The sequence below is a fragment of the Sus scrofa genome, chromosome 1 (genome assembly GCF_000003025.6).
Source record: "Sus scrofa isolate TJ Tabasco breed Duroc chromosome 1, Sscrofa11.1, whole genome shotgun sequence".
Taxonomy (NCBI): Eukaryota; Metazoa; Chordata; class Mammalia; order Artiodactyla; family Suidae; genus Sus; species Sus scrofa.
In genome coordinates this window covers 203,709,808-203,728,036 of record NC_010443.5, presented here as the reverse complement: position 1 = coordinate 203,728,036, position 18,229 = coordinate 203,709,808, and the positions used below count along the sequence as shown (strand labels likewise).

Here is an 18,229-nt window from a genome sequence, read left to right as displayed (position 1 = left end):
CAGGAATTTTCATGCGCCATGGGTGCAGCCAAAAAAGAAAAAAAGAAAAGAAAAAAGAACCTAAAAGAAAATAAACCTAAATGTCACTAATGGCTGTCTACAGAAATTCAAAGATGAATGGGATTTGACTGCATTAATTTTTCCATCTTTTCCGTTCCATGTTTTATGATCATAACCCAATTAAAGAGAACAGTACATTTGGAGTTCCCATCATGGCACAGAGGAAACTAATCCAACTAGGAACCATGAGGTTGAGGGTTTGATCCCAGGCCTCGCTCAGTGGGTTAAAGATCCAGGGTTGCCGTGAACTGTGGTGGTCACAGATGCGGCTCAGATCTGGTGTTGCTATGGCTATGGCATAGACTGGCAGCAACAGCTCTGATTAGACCCCTAGCCTGGGAACCTGCATATGCTGCAGGTATGGCCCTAAAAAGACCTTAAAAAAAAAAAGAGAGCGAGAACAGTACATTCAAAAAGATACAAACAGCATTCTTTTAAGTCTTAACCTAAAAATTCAATTTTTTGCTTTTATGGTTTAGCAAATAGATTAAATCTCTTTAAAATGGCAATTTTGGGAGTTACCGTCGTGGCACAGTGGTTAACGAATCCGACTAGGAACCATGAGGTTGCGGGTTCGGTCCCTGCCCTCGCTCAGTGGGTTAACGATCCGGCGTTGCCGTGAGCTGTGGTGTAGGTTGCAGACGCGGCTCGGATCCCGCGTTGCTGTGGCTCTGGCGTAGGCCGGTGGCTACAGCTCCGATTGGACCCCTAGCCTGGGAACCTCCATATGCCTCGGGAGCGGCCCAAGAAATAGCAACAACAACAACAACAACAACAACAAAAAAAAAAGACAAAAAAAATAAAATGGCAATTTTGAACCAAAATATACCAATAAACTGCCAGTAGCCAAAATAAACCTAGAGACTCAAATTCAACACAACAATTGACATACGTATTAGAGGCAACTATATACCTGTACATCTAATCTGTTCCATTGGCTGCTTCTGTGAGGTCAGCAAGCTAGGACTGCTTTCTACATTTTTAAGAGACTGTATTAAATAAAAATAAATAAAACCCCACAGAGGGGAGTTCCCACTGTGGCTCAGCAAAAATGAACGTGACTAGTATCCATGAGGATTCGGGTGCAGTCCCTGGCCTCGCTCAATGGGTTAAGGATCTGGCATTGCTGTGAGCTGTGGTATAGGTCACAGATGCAGCTTGGATCCTACATTGCTGTGGCTGTGGTGTAAGCTGGCAGCTGCAGCCCCGATTCAACCCCTAGCCTGGAAACTTCCATGTGGCACAGGTGTGGCCCTAAAAAAAAAAGAGAGATCAAGAGACCCTGTGCCCCATGTGGTCCACAAATTATTAACTATTCACTGTCTGGCTTTATATACAAAATATTTCCCAACCCCTGTATTAGAACATAATAAATTGCTATTTATGTTCATTATGAGAGGATTCCTAACTACAATTCCAATATTAACTTCTGAGGTAAAGTAATATTTTTATCTTACCTTATTTTAATAAAATTTTGATGATTTACAAATTGTAAAGAATAATAAAAATTTAAGAATCAAAGTTCCTCTCATGGCACAGATGTAACAAATCTGACCAGAATCCATGAGGACTCAGGTGCAATCCCTGGCCTTGCTAGGTGGGTTAAGCATCCAGCATTGCCATGAGCTGTGGTGTAGGTTGCAATTGTGGCTCAGATCTAGTGTTGCTGTGGCTGTGGTGTAAGCTGGCAGCTGCAACTCCAATTCGACCCCTAGCCTGGGAACTTCCATATGCCAAGGGTATGGTCCTAAAAAGAAAGAAAAGACAAAAAAAAAAAAAAAATTTAAGAATCAAAACAAGAAAAAATTCCTACTATAAGCTTAACTTACTTTTAGAATGAGTTTCTATATATTTTATTGCAACAAATCTTGCAAAGTGATACATCAGATGAATAAACTTAGGACCACCAGGAGAAAGAAACAATGATCCAACAACTTGAGGAAAGCTACTTCCACATTCAGCCTGTGTAAAAAAGAAATAAGAAGATTTGAAGATTTTATCAATAATCTTTATACTCAAAATCTTACTGTTTTTGATTTTTGAATTATGAGATCTGAATTATTCCATTTGAACCACAAGTTGAATTTTTGAATCTTTAGAAAGATTCAACTCTTGGTGGACTTGGTCACAAAAATAATTATAATTTAAAGTCACAATTATCGATATTATCTGGGACCCAAGCTAAAACAGTCTATGAACAAACATTTTTCCTTCATAAAAAAAACTGTGATATAAACTACTACAGGGAGTTCCCATTGTGGGGCAGTGGAAACGAATACAACTAGTATCCATGAGACCTGCAGGTTCGATCCCTGGCCTCACTCAGTGGGTTAAGGATCCTGCAGTGCCGTAAGCCGTGGTGTAGGTGGCAGACACGGCTTGGATCTGGTGTTGCTGTGGCTCTAGCATAGGCAGGCGGCTACAGCTCTGATTAGAGCCCTAGCCTGGGAACCTACATATGCCTTTGGTGTGGCCCTAAAAAACAAACCAAAAAAAAAAAACAGAATAGTAATATACCTCAATAAGACCAGAAAAAAAATTAATACAGTTTTTAACTTCTTAGAAGTTTACATCTTTCAGAAAAGGAATACTCACAGAAATCTTTTTTAACCATTCACAGCAATGTTTTCGGAATTCAGTATCACTTTTTTTGTCAAATGGAGGCCAACAATGTCTTAAACACAAAAATAAAAATTAGAATTAAAAACAAAAAGCAAACTCTGCGAAACTTAAAAACACCAAACTTATCTCCCATAGTAGAAGCAGTAATGTTAAATCAAGGCTAATATTCATAAATTTCAACTAAAGAGAGACATCAACCTGTAAGAAAACAGGTCTTTTTCTTTATAAATATCTACAGGGTTGAATTCAATTTAGTGCAAATAATCAATGAATACATATGGTTAAAGAAGGAATAAAATTACTGAAAATAGGAGTTCCCGTCAAGGCACAGGGGAAATGAATCTGACTAGTATCCATTTGGATGGGGGTTCAATCCCTGGCCTCACTCAGTGGGTCAGGGATCTGGGACTGTCATGAACTGCGGTGGAGGTCCAGTCGAAGACACGGCTCAGATCCCATGTTGCTGTGGCTGTGGCATAGGGCAGCAGCTGCAGCTCCAATCTGACCACTAGCCTGGGAACTTCCATATGCTGTGGGTGTGGCCCCAAAACACAAACAAAAAAAAAAAAAATTACTGAAAATCAGCTGAAGAGGACACTTTCAATGGATTCACTGGACTAACGCATAAAGATGGTATTAAAAAATTAGTACATTAATCCTAGAGAAACATAGTTATACATGAAAAGCAAGGGAAGAATGGCATGAGATTACGACTCCTAGAGAAAACCAATAAGATAGTAAGTAGGTGTTACTGTTCTGTGGACAAACAAAATGTAAAATTTTAAAAAGAAAAATTTGGGCTCAGTTTTAGTCAAAAAATGGACTTTAAAATATGCCTTAGAGGAGTTCCCGTCATGGCTCAGTGGTTAACGAATCCGACTAGGAACCATGAGGTTGCAGGTTCGATCCCTGGCCTCGATCCCTCAGTGGATTAAGGATCCAGCATTGCCGTGAGCTATGGTATAGGTCACAGATGTGGCTCAGATCCCAAGTTGCTGTAGCTCCAATTCGACCCCTAGCCTGGGAACCTCCATATGCCGGGTGCAGCCCTAGAGAAAAAAAAAAGACAAAAAAAATAATCAAATATGCCTACAGGGAGTTCCCACTACGACTCAGCAGTAACGAACCCAACTAGTATCCATGAGGATGTGGATTCAATCCCTGGCCCCACTCAGTGCGTTATGGATCCAGCATTGCTGTGAGCTGCACTGTAGATCACAGTTGCAGCTCAGATCTGGCATTGCTGTGGCTGTGGTACAGGCTGGCAACTGCAGCTGTGACTCAACCCCTAGCCTGGGAACTTCCATACGCCACAGGTTAGGCCCTAAAAAGACAAAAAAATAAATAAATAAAACATGCCTATTGGACTTCTCCTGTGGCTCAACAGGTTAAAGATACAATGTAAAAATTCCCATTGTGGCACAGTGAAAACAAATCCAACTGGTAACCATTAGCTGCAGGTTAGATCCCCGGCCATGTTCAATGGGTTTAGGATCCGGCATTACCATGAGCTGTGCTGTAGGTCACAGACACAGCTCGGATCCTGTGTTGCTGTGGCTGTGGCCGGCAGCTGTAGATCCAATTTGACCCCTAGTCTGGGGTCACGAATGCAGCCCAAAAAAGCCAAAAAAAAAAAGATCAGATGTAGTCACTGCTGTGATGCAGGTTCAGTCCCTGGCCCAGGAACTTCCATATGCCACGAACAGCAGGGGAAAAAAATGCTTACTGCTTTCCCTTGATAATCAGTCTTGTCTAAATTTTTATTCGGGTTCCTAATTATTTAAGTCCCTTTTCTCCTATTTCTATAGCATAACATGCATCGTTTATTCATAAAAAATTATTTATGCGTAGAAAAAAAGACTAAAAGGCTGGAATGTCAACAGTGATATTCTCTGGTTGGTAGGTTTAGATTTTTTTTTGGTCCTTTTAGGGCTGCACCTGCGGCACATGGAAGTTCCCAGGCTAGGGGTTGAAGTGGAGCTGTAGCTGCCGGCCTATGCCACAGCCACAGCAATGCCAGATCTGAGCCATGTCTGCAACCACACCACAGCACACAGCAATACCAGATCCTTAACCCACTGAGCAAGGCCAGGGCTGGAACCTGCATCCTCATGGATGCTAGTCAGATTCGTTAACCAGTGAGCCACGATGGGAACTCCTAGAAATGATTTTTAACTTTTTCTGTATTTGCTAAATTGCTTAAAATGAGCTTTATTTTGTTTATAATCAGGAAAAAAATCAGAAAATCTATTTTTATTTAAGCAGAGGAAGACCTATACCTTAATGATAAGGATTTCCAAAATATGTTTCAAATATACTTGTTCTCCTGGTCACTCGTAACTTTAACTGAAGGCAAAATATTAAGCATAAATTATCAAAACCTTTAAAAATGCTCTAAACAATGGATTTATTTCTTTTTCTAAGAAGATGATGGCACAATATAAATATTAAAACAAATTTGAACACTTTTTCTGAGAGAAGAAACCCAAATCACAAACAAAATAACTTGGTAACAAGGCTGCTGAGTGTTCCCATATTTATCCCATCTTAAACTTTTTTTTTTTCCTTCTGTCTTCTTAGGGCCTCACCCACAGCATATAGAGGTTCCCAGGCTAGGGGTCTAATCAGAGCTGTAGCCACCGGCCCTCACCAGAGCCACAGCAACGTGGGATCCAAGCCACATCTTCAACCCACACTACAGCTCACAGCAACACTAGATCCCTAACCCACTGAGCAAGGCCAGGGACCGAATCCGCAACCTCATGATTCCTAGTCGGATTTGTTAACCACTAGGCCACGACAGGAACTCTGGTAACTCCTTCCTAAACTATTTAATATACAACAGTTTATGATAATAGGCTAAACTTAATTAATAGGAATGATTTTTGTCTACAGCACTTGACACTTTTACATATCACCAACAAAAATAATAAGGATTCACAGAGACCTAGGAAATTTAAAAAAAGACAAAATGAATAGTATTGCCTACAAAAAAAGGAGTGAGAGGGGGATAATTAACAACAACAAAAAAAAGTAAAGCAAAATTAAGTGTACAGATAGATTAGTACTAGTTAACTGTTCTGGAAAGTAATTAAGACTATGATAGGAATTAAGTTTATAAACAAAATCCCTTTTACTTATGAAATCTACAGTGATTTTAGTATAATTACAAAAAAAAAATCACTCAGATTTATAAATTTGTAAGACCCAAACCTGATTTTTCTAACACCCATTGAAAACAATATTCGATGCCAAAGTAGAAATTTTGGCTTATATCATAGCATAATCCCTTATCAAAAAAAAAAAAAGGAACATCTTTTACTTACTTGAAAACTTCTTTGGTGAGAGACTGGTCCAGTGTTTGAAACAAAAAATAACAAACTATTTGAAAGGCATCACGGTTCAGCCTATCAAACATGTTCCTAGTGGTTTGAAAAGAAACAGAAGAGGGTGAGGGGGAATGGTTAATAAAACTAAACATCATTAAAAGTTTTATAACAGTTTGATACCAATTAGTATTTTTCGGAGTTCCCATCATTGTGCAGCAGAAACAAATCCAACTAGGAACCATGTTGTGGGTTCGATCCCTGGCCTTGCTCAGTGGGTTAAAGATCCAGTGTTGCCGTGAACTATGGTACAGGTCGAAGATGTGGCTCGGATCTGGCATTGCTGCAGCTTTGGCATAGGCCGGCAACTGCAGCTCCAATTAGACCCCTAGCCTAGGAACCTCCATATACCATGGGTGTGCCCTGAAAAAGCAAAAAAAAAAAAAAAAAAAAATTAATATTTTTAATTCTGTTCAATAGGTCATGGCAAATTAATTTTTGTAATTCACGTACACATACTTACAGCCAATTAAGAAAAACATACATGGAGTTCCCCTCATGGCTCAGAGGAAACAAATCTGACTAGCATTCATGAGGACACAGGTTCTATCCCTGGCCTCACTCAGTGGGTTAAGGATCTGGCGTTGCCATGAACTGTAGTGTAGGTTGCAAAAGTGGCTGGTTCCATGTATCTCAAATTTCCCCTGGCCTACAGTGAGAAAGATAATAGATACTGCCTAAAGTTGGCAAGTTAACACACAAAGATATAAACAAAGTATTCAGTATTAGAAATAACAACTGTAATATTTGTGGCAAAGTAGGAAATGGATTTACTCTTCATCTTAACACCATTCTCTCTACCAGTTTTTTGCTAACTGTGGCAAGTTCATGCAATTTGCTAATTCAAGAAGTAGAAATATAAAGAGTAACCACTTTACAAGGTTCCCTAGAGTCCTAAAGGCGTTTGCACACGTCCTTCCATTACCAAGCCGCCACCTCTACCTCGACATCACGGACTACTCAGCTTGCTTCCAAAGCAGAAATAAGCCGCCCCTCCAGTTTTTACCCCACTTGCTGACTCTACTCCCCTACAAAGCGCTCCCAGCAAGGTCCAATAATTGATAGTTTCCATCGCCAGGCTAGCAGCCACTGAGAGCAGGAACTAGAAGACAGTGTCGGGCCACAGCAACCGCTCCAATACTTAATTCAACACCTGGGAAGTCCGCAAGAGAGTGGGTTGCCCCGGCGCGACTGGGTTCGGATTTTCCCGCCCCACCGCCCGGGCCTCCTTACACTCCGAGGTGCGTGTGAGACACGATCTTTCCGCAGGCTATGGTCGCCGGGCCCGGGTCGAAGCCGAGTGCCCGCAGATACATCCAGAGATGCTCCTTCTCGAAAGAAGTGATGCAGGCAGAGCTCATCTTAGCAGCAGGCAGGGACCCGCCAAAGGAAAAAAGCTCAGGCTCCAACGACTAAGAGGTTCCTCAGACTCCCTCCCTACCGGCAGCCTGAGGTGGCAGCAGCACCTCCATTACCACCGCCTTCTCCTCTCTCGCCCGAAGCCATTTCGTCTTAAATAGCCTCAAATGCCTCGAATGGCCTGAAATTGTAACGTCTCAGGGATATAAAGCCTCTAAGGATAGTATGGGACAGCGGTCAAAAGGAAACCACCACAAACCGAGCTTCCCGCGCTGCCCGGAAAGCGGTTGGCGCCGACACCGCCCGGTTTTCAGAGGAGGAGGGACTTCCGCGGAGAATTGTCTCTCCCGCCATGCAATGCGCCCTCTCTCCGCCCCTTCTGGTCCTAACCAACCAAGATCTTACTAGACCCTCAACGCACTGCCGGGGTTGTGCATTTTGCGGACTCTTTCCGGTTTCGCGCTTTCTGATTCTATTTTTCTGATCTCTGTGGTTCCTTTTGCTCGTGTAGGCTTATTACGTCAGGCAAAAAACGTAGACTGTTGTTCACTATTGTAGAAAAAGCATGTGAGGGTACATGTCTAAGTCTGAGCAATTCGCCTAACTTCTGATCCTCGGGTCTATTAGTAAAAATCTTCTATGCCCTCAAGTGCTGAATGTTCCCTTCACCCCTGGTGGCATGTACGGGGGAAACCTCACTGACCGAATTCTCTTACTTCAACTTTTGGCAAGACCCTCATTGTCGCCAGCCAAAGAAAGCACAAGCTGTTTAAGTCTCTCAAGGGACATTCTCGGGAAAACAGTGACAGAATCTGAGGGACAGAAATTCCAGCGTCGGATCTGTCACTATCTAGGTCGGAATTTGACCTGGGGCAGGGGGGACTCACTTTCCTCTTGGCACTGATTCATTTTCTTTTTCTTTCTTTCTTTTTTTTTTTTTTCTGTACAATCAACACTCAGTTTTTCTTTTTTTATTACTCAATGAATTTATTACATTTGTAGTTTTGCAATGATCATCACAATCCAATTTTATAGGCTTTCCATCCCACAATCCCAGCACATCCCCCCACCCCCCAAACTGTCTCCTTTGGAGACCATAAGTTTTTCAGAGTCTGTGAGTCAGTATCTCTTCTGCAAAGAAGTTCATTGTGTCCTTATTTCAGATTCCACATGTCAGTGAAAGCATTGGATGTTGGTGTCTCATTGTATGGCTGACTTCACTTAGCATGATAATTTCTAGGTCCATCCATGTTGCTAAAAATGCCAGTGTTTCCTTCCTTTTAATGGCTGAGTGATATTCCATTGTGTATATGTACCACATCTTCTTGATCCACTCCTCTGTTGATGGAGATTTAGGTTGTTTCCATGTCTTGGCTATTGAAAATAGTGCTACAATGAGCATCAGAGTACATGTGTCTTTGCGAGTCATGGTTTTCTCTGGATAGATGCCCAGGAGTGGGATTGCTGGATCAAGTCACTGATTCATTTCTGAGACTCCTGGACATCCGACTCCAGAATGAATCTCTCTAGGTCGACTCCAGAACGAATCTCTCTAGGTCCCACAGGGGGATGCCCTTTGGGAATTTGGGGATTCCCAGAATAGCCCCTGCCCTCAAAAGTCTCTCTCCTATCTTCCTTCTAGTTGTCCTTATGGACAACTGTCAGTCTGCATAGGCAAAACACTCTCCCTTGGGATGACTCCTCAAACATGGGAAAGATCTTAGATTAGACAACCTCAAACCTTTAAATGAACGATCTTTTTCTGCAATACTGCTAACCCCAGTATAATTTGGCCACCAGGAGGTCTGGCCCAAGGACAGCCCTCTCAACTATGCTATTCTCCAACTTGGCCTCTACTGTCACCCTCTCAGCAAATGGTTTAAATTCCTTGTGTCCAGGCTTTCCTTCAACTTTCTCAGTACTCTAACCTGCAGTGCTCTTGCCACATGCTCCTATTAACCCCTACTTCTCTGTCTCCTCCTTTGGACCCTGAAGATCTCCCACTGTCCCTCTCCTTGTGTTCCTCTCCAGGTTCATCCCCCCTCCCCCTCTCAGACCCCGGACACCCTCTCCCTCTCTGCCTCCAGCCTATCCTCCACCGGCCCCTTGTTCTCCTTCTCCCAGTCATACTCAGTCTGGATGTGCTCCTCAGCCCCCTTCTGAGCCAGCCACCCAGTTTCTCTTGCAAGAGGAGGCTGACCCCTAAGGAATCATATTTGTTCTTGTCCTTTTTCTATGCCTTATTTTTCCCAAGTAGAACTCAAGTTAGGCAATTTCTCAGAAGACTCCACCAAATTTACTAAGGAATTTGATTACCTTACTTTAACCTATGACCTTTCTTGGCAACATACTGTCATTTTCTCCTCTTGCACTAATACAGAAGACTGAGCTAGAATCTGGACTAAAGCTGGAGAATATGGGGATGACTTCAAAAAGCATCAACCCAGTGTTTAGGCACCAGTACCCACAGCAGTCCCTGACAATTATCCCAATTGGAACTATCAAGTAGTGTCCCAAGACAGTTTTGGTTGTGTTTTGTTGTTGTTGTTGTTTGTTTTTATCTTAGGGCCACACCTGCAGCATATGGAGGTTCTCAGGCTAGGGGTCAAATCCGAGCTACAGCTGCTGGCCTACACCACAGCCACAGCAACATGGGATCTGAGACACATCTGCAACCTATACAGTAGCTCACGGCAACACTGGATCCTTAACCCACTGAGCGAGGCCAGGGATTGAACCTGTGTCCTCATGGATCCTAGTCAGGTTTGTAACCCGCTGAGCCACAATGGGAACTCCAGGGTCCCAAGATAGACACAGACCAGACTATATGCTTACTTGCCTCATTGAAGATGTGAAAAGAGCCACTACCAAGGCTGTGGATTATTACAAAGTTAAAGAAATTAGTCAGGACCCAGATGAACACCCTGCTCTTTTCCTGTCCTGCCTTTCCGAGGCTCTATACCTTTTTACCAATTTAAATTTAATCTCTAGGAGTTCCCGTCATGGCACGGAGGAAACAAATCTGACTAGGAACCATGAGGTTGCCGGTTTGATCCCTGGCCTGGCTTAGTGGGTTAAGGATCCAGCATTTCTGTGAGCTGTGGTGTAGGTCACAGATGCGGCTTGGATCTGGCGTTGCTGTGGCTCTGGCATAGGCCGGCAGCTACACCTCCTTTTGACTCCAGTCTGGGAACCTTCATGTGCCACAGGTGTGGCCCTAAAAAGACAAAAGACCAAAAATAAATAATAAATAAATAAATAAATTTAATCTCTAGGGAAGGCAAAACAATCCTGGCAACACATTTTGCCTCCCACTCAGCTCCTGATACCCGTCACGAACTCCAAAAATTGGAAAAGGGCCCTCAGATTCCCCAATCTGAACTTACCAACCTGGCCTTTGAGGTCTTTAATAACAGAGATGAGGATAGACAGAAGAGGAAAGGAGGAAATGAGACCGGCAACAATCTTGAGAGTAGAAACAACCTTCCCAAATGATTGTCTCTACAATCAGAGTCACCTTTCAAGATAAGATTTATCCGGGAGGCCCCCTACCAAAGACAAGGAAAACAGTCTTTGAGCCCCAACCCTGGTTCATGCTTAAATTACAAACAGGCAGGGCACTGGAGTCGTGAATGCCCCAGGAGAGTGTTATCCTGGACCATGCCCATTCTGTAAATTAGTGGGGCAATGGAAAAGGGATTGCCTCTCCTCAATAAGAGGGGACAAAGAGACCCAGGGAACTCTCCTGCAGGGCCTCCTCCATCACCATGGATCTCTAAGGACTTCTACAATCCTCAGACTGAGGGGCCCCAAAGCTAGACCTGGGTCCACGTCCTAAGATCAGAGTTTCCACTGTGGCACAGTGGGTTAAGAACCTGACTGCAGTGGCTCAGGTCACTGTAGAGGCTTGGATTCCATCCCTGGCCTGGCACAATGGGTTAAAAGATCCAGCATTGCCACAGCGGCAGTGTAGTTCGAAACCACACCTCGGATTCAATTCCGGCCCAGGAACTTCCATATGCCTCAAGTATAGCCAAAAGGAAAAAAAAATAAAAAACCCAGACACTATAGCTAAGGGATGGCCACCCTATTTGAGGGCATTTGCTGCTGTTGCCCTCCTCATAACAGAAGTCAGCCAAACTTACTTATGGAAAGGCACTTCACATCCTTACACCTCACCAGGTGATGGACATTCTGAACAACAAGGCTCATCACTTTCTCACCGACAGTAGGATTACTCAATTTTATGCTTGACAGTCCATCACCCACTCTCTCTACCTGTTCAGTTCTCAACCCAGCAACTTTACTACCAGATCATTCTCAATCTCAAATGTTGGAACACTCTTGTATAGACATCCAAGAGCATTCCACTGCTGTCCAGTCTGATCTGACTACCATTCTCATATCCTCCCTGGACCACATTTTGTTTATTGATGGCAGCAGTTATATGGTCAATAGACAATGCAAAGCAGGATATGTTATAATCACCACCACCCAATGCCCAGGTATAGAAATCTCTCCTGTACCACCCAACACCTTAACCCAAAAGACTGAACTAATAGCTCTCATCAGAGCCTTACAATTAAGTAAAGGCCTCATGGTCAATATCTATACAGATTTAAATATGCCTTTCATATCCTCCACTCACACACTGCTATCTGGAAAAAAAAACCTACTCCCCACCCAGGGCACCTCCATTAAACATGCTGATCTTATCCTAAAGCTCATACAGGTAACTCAGTCATGTGCTCAGGTGTCAGTCATACACTGCAAAGGACACCAATAGACTCAGTCCTTAGAGGCTATAGGCATAGCCAACAAAGAAGCCAAACTGGCCACTTCTCATCCTTTCCCTTCCACACAGGCTTTCTCTATCCCTTACCTCTCCCATGTTTCCTCCACTTAGAAAAATCGAGACATATTTAAAACAAGGAACTACTTGGGAGGGGCCATGGCTATTACTCTCCAGAAAATTTGTCTTGCATCAGCAACAGCAACAGGCTATTCTAAAGGACCTACATAATTCTCTTCACATTGACACTAGGCCCTTGAAAGTTCTCCTAGCTCCCTCTATCCATGCTGCTAACTTGGCGGTTGCCCCCCGGGGGTGGGGGCATTACAATACACTGCCCAATCTGCAGACAAGTGAACCCCCACAGACATTTAAGGCCCCCACCTTCTCTTCCAACATACCAGTTGAGAGGTCACCTACTAGGACAGGACTGGCAATTAGACTTTACCCATATCCCCCCCCACACACACACACAAATACATACATTTGTTAACACCCATAGCACTTTCTCTGGATGGGTTGATGCCTTCCTCGCTACATCCAAAAGGGCTTCTGAAGTAACTCGGATACTTACTTCTTCAAGAAATCATTCCTAGATTCAAACTCCACACTTCTCTCCAGAGTGACAATGGTCCAGATTTCACCTCTCAAATTACCCAACAGGTGTCTCAAGCTTTAGACATTAAATACAAATTACATGCATCCCCAATCTTCAGGAAAAAATAGAAAAGATTCACTCCTCCCTTAAAAGACAGCTCACCAAGTTTGCCTTGGAACTCAGTCAAAGCTGTCTAGAACTTCTTCCCTATGCCCTTTAATAATTCTGGATTACTCTGAAGGCCCCCCTATAGCTCAGTACCTTCAAACTCAGGTACGAACACCCAGCTCTTAGTCCTTTTTCTGCCACAAATCCTCCTCCTAGGGGCTCTTACCTCCCAGCCTTATAACTAACTCTCAGCCTTTTACAGACCCATGCTAACAGTGACCAAACCTCAGGACCTGTCCTCATCTACAGTCCTACAACCCAGAGACTCAGTCCTATTAAAGGACCTCCCTGGACATACTAAACCTCTCCAAACCCCCTTAAAATATCCATTTCAGGTACTACTTACAACTCCAAAACAGTCAAGTTCTCAGGACACCCATCTTGGATCCACCTGTCTTTGTTAAAACTTGCCGACCCTTCCAACCAACCTCCTGAAATCCATCAACCAGCTATCTACACAAGCCACCCACTCTCAGACACCAAGCTTCAAATCTTAAAGATTCCAGAGTCACTGGAACCATAAGAATGTCTATGGTTAAAAGCTTATATTTTAATCTCTTTATTCTCCTTTTCTTTCTCTGGGCCTTCTTCCTCCCGTGGGTTCTCTTATCCCATTCTCTCAGTCCCACTCACTGGCACCTCTGATTCTCCAAGGCATTCCAAAAATGTTACAACTACAACTCCACCTCTCCCACTCCTTTGTCACACCTGTCAATCCTACACTCAAGCAACCTCATCTCCCTACTGTTACCAAAAGTGTCGGACTTCACAAACAACAATTTCCAAATACTTCCTATGAAGACCTGAATCTGCACTCGTGTTCTCCCTAGAGGGTTTAATTTCTGTTCCTGCCCCTGCTACTCAGTGGAACCTCTTAGAACTGGCCCCAACCTACCTCACCTGACCAGGATGGAGAATCAGCCCCAGTGTCAAACTTACCATGGATCATTTCCTTCTCAATCATTTAGGACCAAGACCATCCTATAATTTGCAGGGACATGTGTTCACTTCTGGTCACACTGTTCTCTGTATTATTTCAAATAAGTCCCATGCAGTGGCCCATGAGTACCTTTTCCAGCCTTGCAAAGGCCAGCAACCAAACCTTTACTCTCTCACCTACCTGAAAATGGATGATCTTGGATACTTCAACTTACCTTTTCCCTATTTTTTCCTCCCCAGATACCACAGTCTTATCATGTACTGGACCCAAATCAGTTATCACGACACTCTGTTTTCCCAACTCCTTCCCCAAAAATGTCCCTTCAAGGACCATAATTTCTGATTCCCACCCTTGAACCAGCCAACAGTAAGTTGCCAAAAATTACAGCCCCCTGACAAGAAGCCCCAAACCGAGATTGGATAGAACCCAACAATATCTTCCTTCCAAATAATTCTTCATTATGCATCAACTCAGCTTGTTTAACCCCCCTAGAGGGAATGGCCTTAGCCTCAACATACGAAGGGATCAAAAAATACAGTTCACACTTAGCCAAACCTTACTTCAACATCACATCAATGTCTGCCTAGATCCTCGCAATCACATTTACTTTCTCTGTGGCACTGATGCTTACCTTTGCTTAGCTGCCAACTGAACTGAGACTTGCACTGTAGTCTCTATTTTACCCCATTATCCTGCTCACACAAAACTATTCCCCTTCCAATTTGCACTTCACAAGTCACCTCCCAACCACAACGCACGCACCCAGAACCTATCTCTGTACTTACGATGCTACGTATTGCTGCCGCCATAGGACCCCACAGAGGTTACCTAACTCCATTTTCACTGCTAAAGCCTTATCCCTAGAATTAACAAATTACTGTTCTTGCCTGTGAACTCTTCATGGCCCAGAACCGACTAGACTCCTCAGCACAACAGTTCTCCAACACTGCAGAGCCCTACACTTACAGCTACATACGGGGGAGCTTGCACCTTGTTGAGCGAAGAATGCTGTTTTAATATCAATCAGTCTGAAAGAGTACAAACTAACCTTATAAGGGACATTATCAAATAAGTGGCTGACCTAAGAGAACAAGGAGCCTCAGGTAGATTTGACCGGTGGGACTTTATTTTTTATTATTATTTTATTTATTTATTTATTTATTTTTGTATTTTCTAGGGCTGCATCCATGGCATATGGAGGTTCCCAGGCCAGGGGTCTAATTGGAGCTGTAGCCACCAGCCTACCCTACAGCCACAGCAACAAGGGAACCAAGCCGCATCTGCAACCTACACCACAGCTCACAGCAATGCCAGATCCTTAACCCACTGAGCAAGGCCAGGGATCGAACCCGCAACCTCATGGTTCCTAGTGGGATTCGTTAACCACTGAGCCACAACGGGAACTCCTGATTGGTGGGACTTTAAAGTCAACATCCAATTTTGGTTCTCCTGGTTGACTCCACTTTTTTTTTTTCTTTTTAGGGCCGCACTTGCGGCATATGGAGGTTCCCAGACTAGGGGTTCAATCAGAGTTACAGCCACTGGCCTATGCCACAGCCCAGCAACACAAGATCTGATCCGAGTCTGTTACCTACACCACAGCTCGAGACCCATACAACATCATGGCAACGCCAGATCCTTAACCCACTGAGCAAGTCCAGGGATCAAACCCACAACCCCTTGGTTCCTAGTCAGATTCATTTCTGCTGTGCCATGATGGGAACTCCTAACTCCACTTTTAGGCCCAATAACAGCCATATTTTTATACCTCTACTTGGCTGTTACCTCATTGGCTTTCTACTTTCTCAGACAGCGTCTTGTAACTCCAAACAAACCCATTCTTTTGGCTTCAGGCTTGGCCTTTTGGACTGTCCAATTCCAATTCTTTCCTCAAGGAGACCCTATGGCCCACATCAGGTAGGGACAGCTCTATGCCCCAGTTCAGCAGGAAGAAGCTACAGAAGATGAAATCTGAAGGAGTTCCTGCTGAGGCGCAGCAGGTTAAAAATCTGGCATTGTCTCTATGAACTTCCATTTTGCCGCAGGTTTGGCCAAAGTAAAATAAAAAGATGAGCTCTCCGCCTACTCCTGAGAAAATGATCAGCTGGATCTTATATAATACTCAAGTATAATTTAACAGTCAGAGAGAGAAGATGTTAACCCACCTCACATTATTTAAAATGGAGTCACTCTTTTGGGGGGAGGGCAGGGGGTAGGGCCTGCACCTGTGTCATGTGGAAGTTCCCATGCCAGGGATCCAACTACCATGGCAGTGACAATGCTGGATCCTTAACCTGCTGAGCTGCCAGGGAACTCCTTGTTTTTTTTTTTTTTTTAATAATACAATTACAGAATTTTACTCATTCCTCTCTCCCCTTTTCCTTACAATTTATCTGTTGAAGAACCAGGGATATTTGACCTCAATAATTCCCCTGGTCTGGATTTCATTGATGGAATCCTTATAGTACCTTTCTGTGTGTTTCACTGTCCCTTCCCTCTATATTTCCTTCAAATTGGCACCTGGATCCAGAGGATTGATCAGACTCATGTGTGATCCCTTTGGCAGAACTAGATGGGAGTCCCCATTGTGGCTCCGTGGGTTACAAACCAGACTAGTATCCATGAGGATGCAGATTAGATCCCTGGCCTCACTCAGTGGGTTAAGTATATGATGTTGCTGTGAGCTGTGGTATAGGTGTGGACATGGCTCAGATCCTGCATTGCTGTGGCTGTGGTGTAGGCAAGCAGCTGCAGCTCCAATTCAACCTCTACCTGGGAACTTCCATATGCCAAAGGTGAGGCCCTAAAAAAACAAAAAAACAAAAAAACAAAAAAAAAGGAAAAAGAAAGAAATGTTAGTTGTTTAAAGAACTCAGTCTAAGGTAGTTTGTTATAGCAGTCTAAATTAAGCTATCATTTCTTTTTCATTTATAAGTAGGAATACTCCTATGATAGTTTTCCCTCATTTACTATTTGTTTGCCTAGTGGTAAAGATATAAAGAAGGATAAATTCTTGATTCCATGCTATTCTTTATCAGTTTTCAAGATAATGTGTTGGAAGTTCCTGTTGTGGCTCAGTGCATTAAGGACTTAACATCGTATCTGTGAGGATTCAGATTTGATCCCTGGCTTCGCTCTGTGGGTTAAGGATCCAGCATTTCTGCAAGCTGTGATGTAGGTCACAGGTACAACTCAGATCTGGCAATGCTGTGGCTGTGGTGCAGGCTGGCAGCTGCAGCTCTGATTCAACCCCCAGTCTGGGAACTTCTATATGCTGTGGGTGAGGCCCTAAAAAATATATTTTTTAATAAGATAATGAATAACCCTGAAAGTGACCAATTATGTTGCATATGTGTACACACACACACACACACACACACACACACGGATATTCGATGGGGTTATTGAACCCTATTGCAGTTATCCTTATTGAAGTTCAAATCATCCCATCTTTAATCAATGGGCACCTCTTCAAATCAGCTTTATTTCTATCTGGAATAGCAAGAAGTTCAAGGTTCATCTTATACAGATCTGGAATCAGCCATTTCTCCAAGAAGCACTTATTTCTTTTAATGGGAAACAGTATTTCAGTATTATATTCTGGACACTGGAGATGCTCATCACTACTGGGTTGGCCATTGTTTCTACAATTTAACTAATGCTTAACTAGTACTTATTTAATGCTACTATGTACTAGACATTGCTATAAGTTTTCCAAATGTTCATTTATTTATTCATCATAACAAACCTATTGTTGATTTATTATTTATTTATTTATACTTTTTAGGGCCACACCTTTGATATATGAAGGTTCCCAGGCTAGGGATCAAGTCTGAGCTACAGTCACCAACCTACGCCACAGCTACAGCAATGCAGGATTCGAGCCATGTCTTTGACCTACACTGCGGCTCACGACAACACCAATCCTTAACCCACTAAGTGAGGACAGAGATTGAACTCACAACCTCATGGTTACAATTCAGATTCGTTTCCGCTGTGCCACAATGGGAACTCCAAAAGACCTACTATTATCCTTATTTTACAGATGAGGAAATTGAGGTACAGAGAAGCAAAGTAATTTGTTTAAGGCCCGTAGCTAGTAAATAGCAGAACCAAGATTAGAACCCAGAGTCTGAGCCTTTGCCCAGTGTGATATGCTTCTTCCCAGTTGAGCTGTTTTTTAGTCATATGCCCACCCCCTAGGCCAAGGGAAAGCAAAACTAAGTCCTTGACTAGCAGACCCACAGAGACAGCCGCCCCCCCCCCCCCGCCCCCCGCAAAAGACCCAGAGATGCTGTTATCAG

General features: G+C 43.3%; 1 protein-coding gene across 2 annotated transcripts in view; it reads right to left on the bottom strand.

Annotated features, from left to right (window-relative positions):
* HAUS6 (HAUS augmin like complex subunit 6) overlaps positions 1 to 7,784 on the bottom strand; it is a 50,970-nt gene extending 43,186 nt beyond the window's left edge. The window contains exons 1-4 of one of the 2 annotated variants that reach the window (XM_013993527.2): positions 7,687 to 7,784; positions 6,009 to 6,104; positions 2,656 to 2,734; positions 1,890 to 2,022 (exon numbers count right to left, since the gene is read on the bottom strand). In XM_013993527.2, coding sequence (XP_013848981.1) covers positions 1,890 to 2,022; positions 2,656 to 2,734; positions 6,009 to 6,104; positions 7,687 to 7,781 — 403 coding nt within the window. In that variant the 5' untranslated portion in view covers positions 7,782 to 7,784. Of the gene's footprint in view, positions 1 to 1,889; positions 2,023 to 2,655; positions 2,735 to 6,008; positions 6,105 to 7,301 lie in introns of both variants that reach the window. The other variant, XM_001928749.6, reaches the window with a different exon arrangement.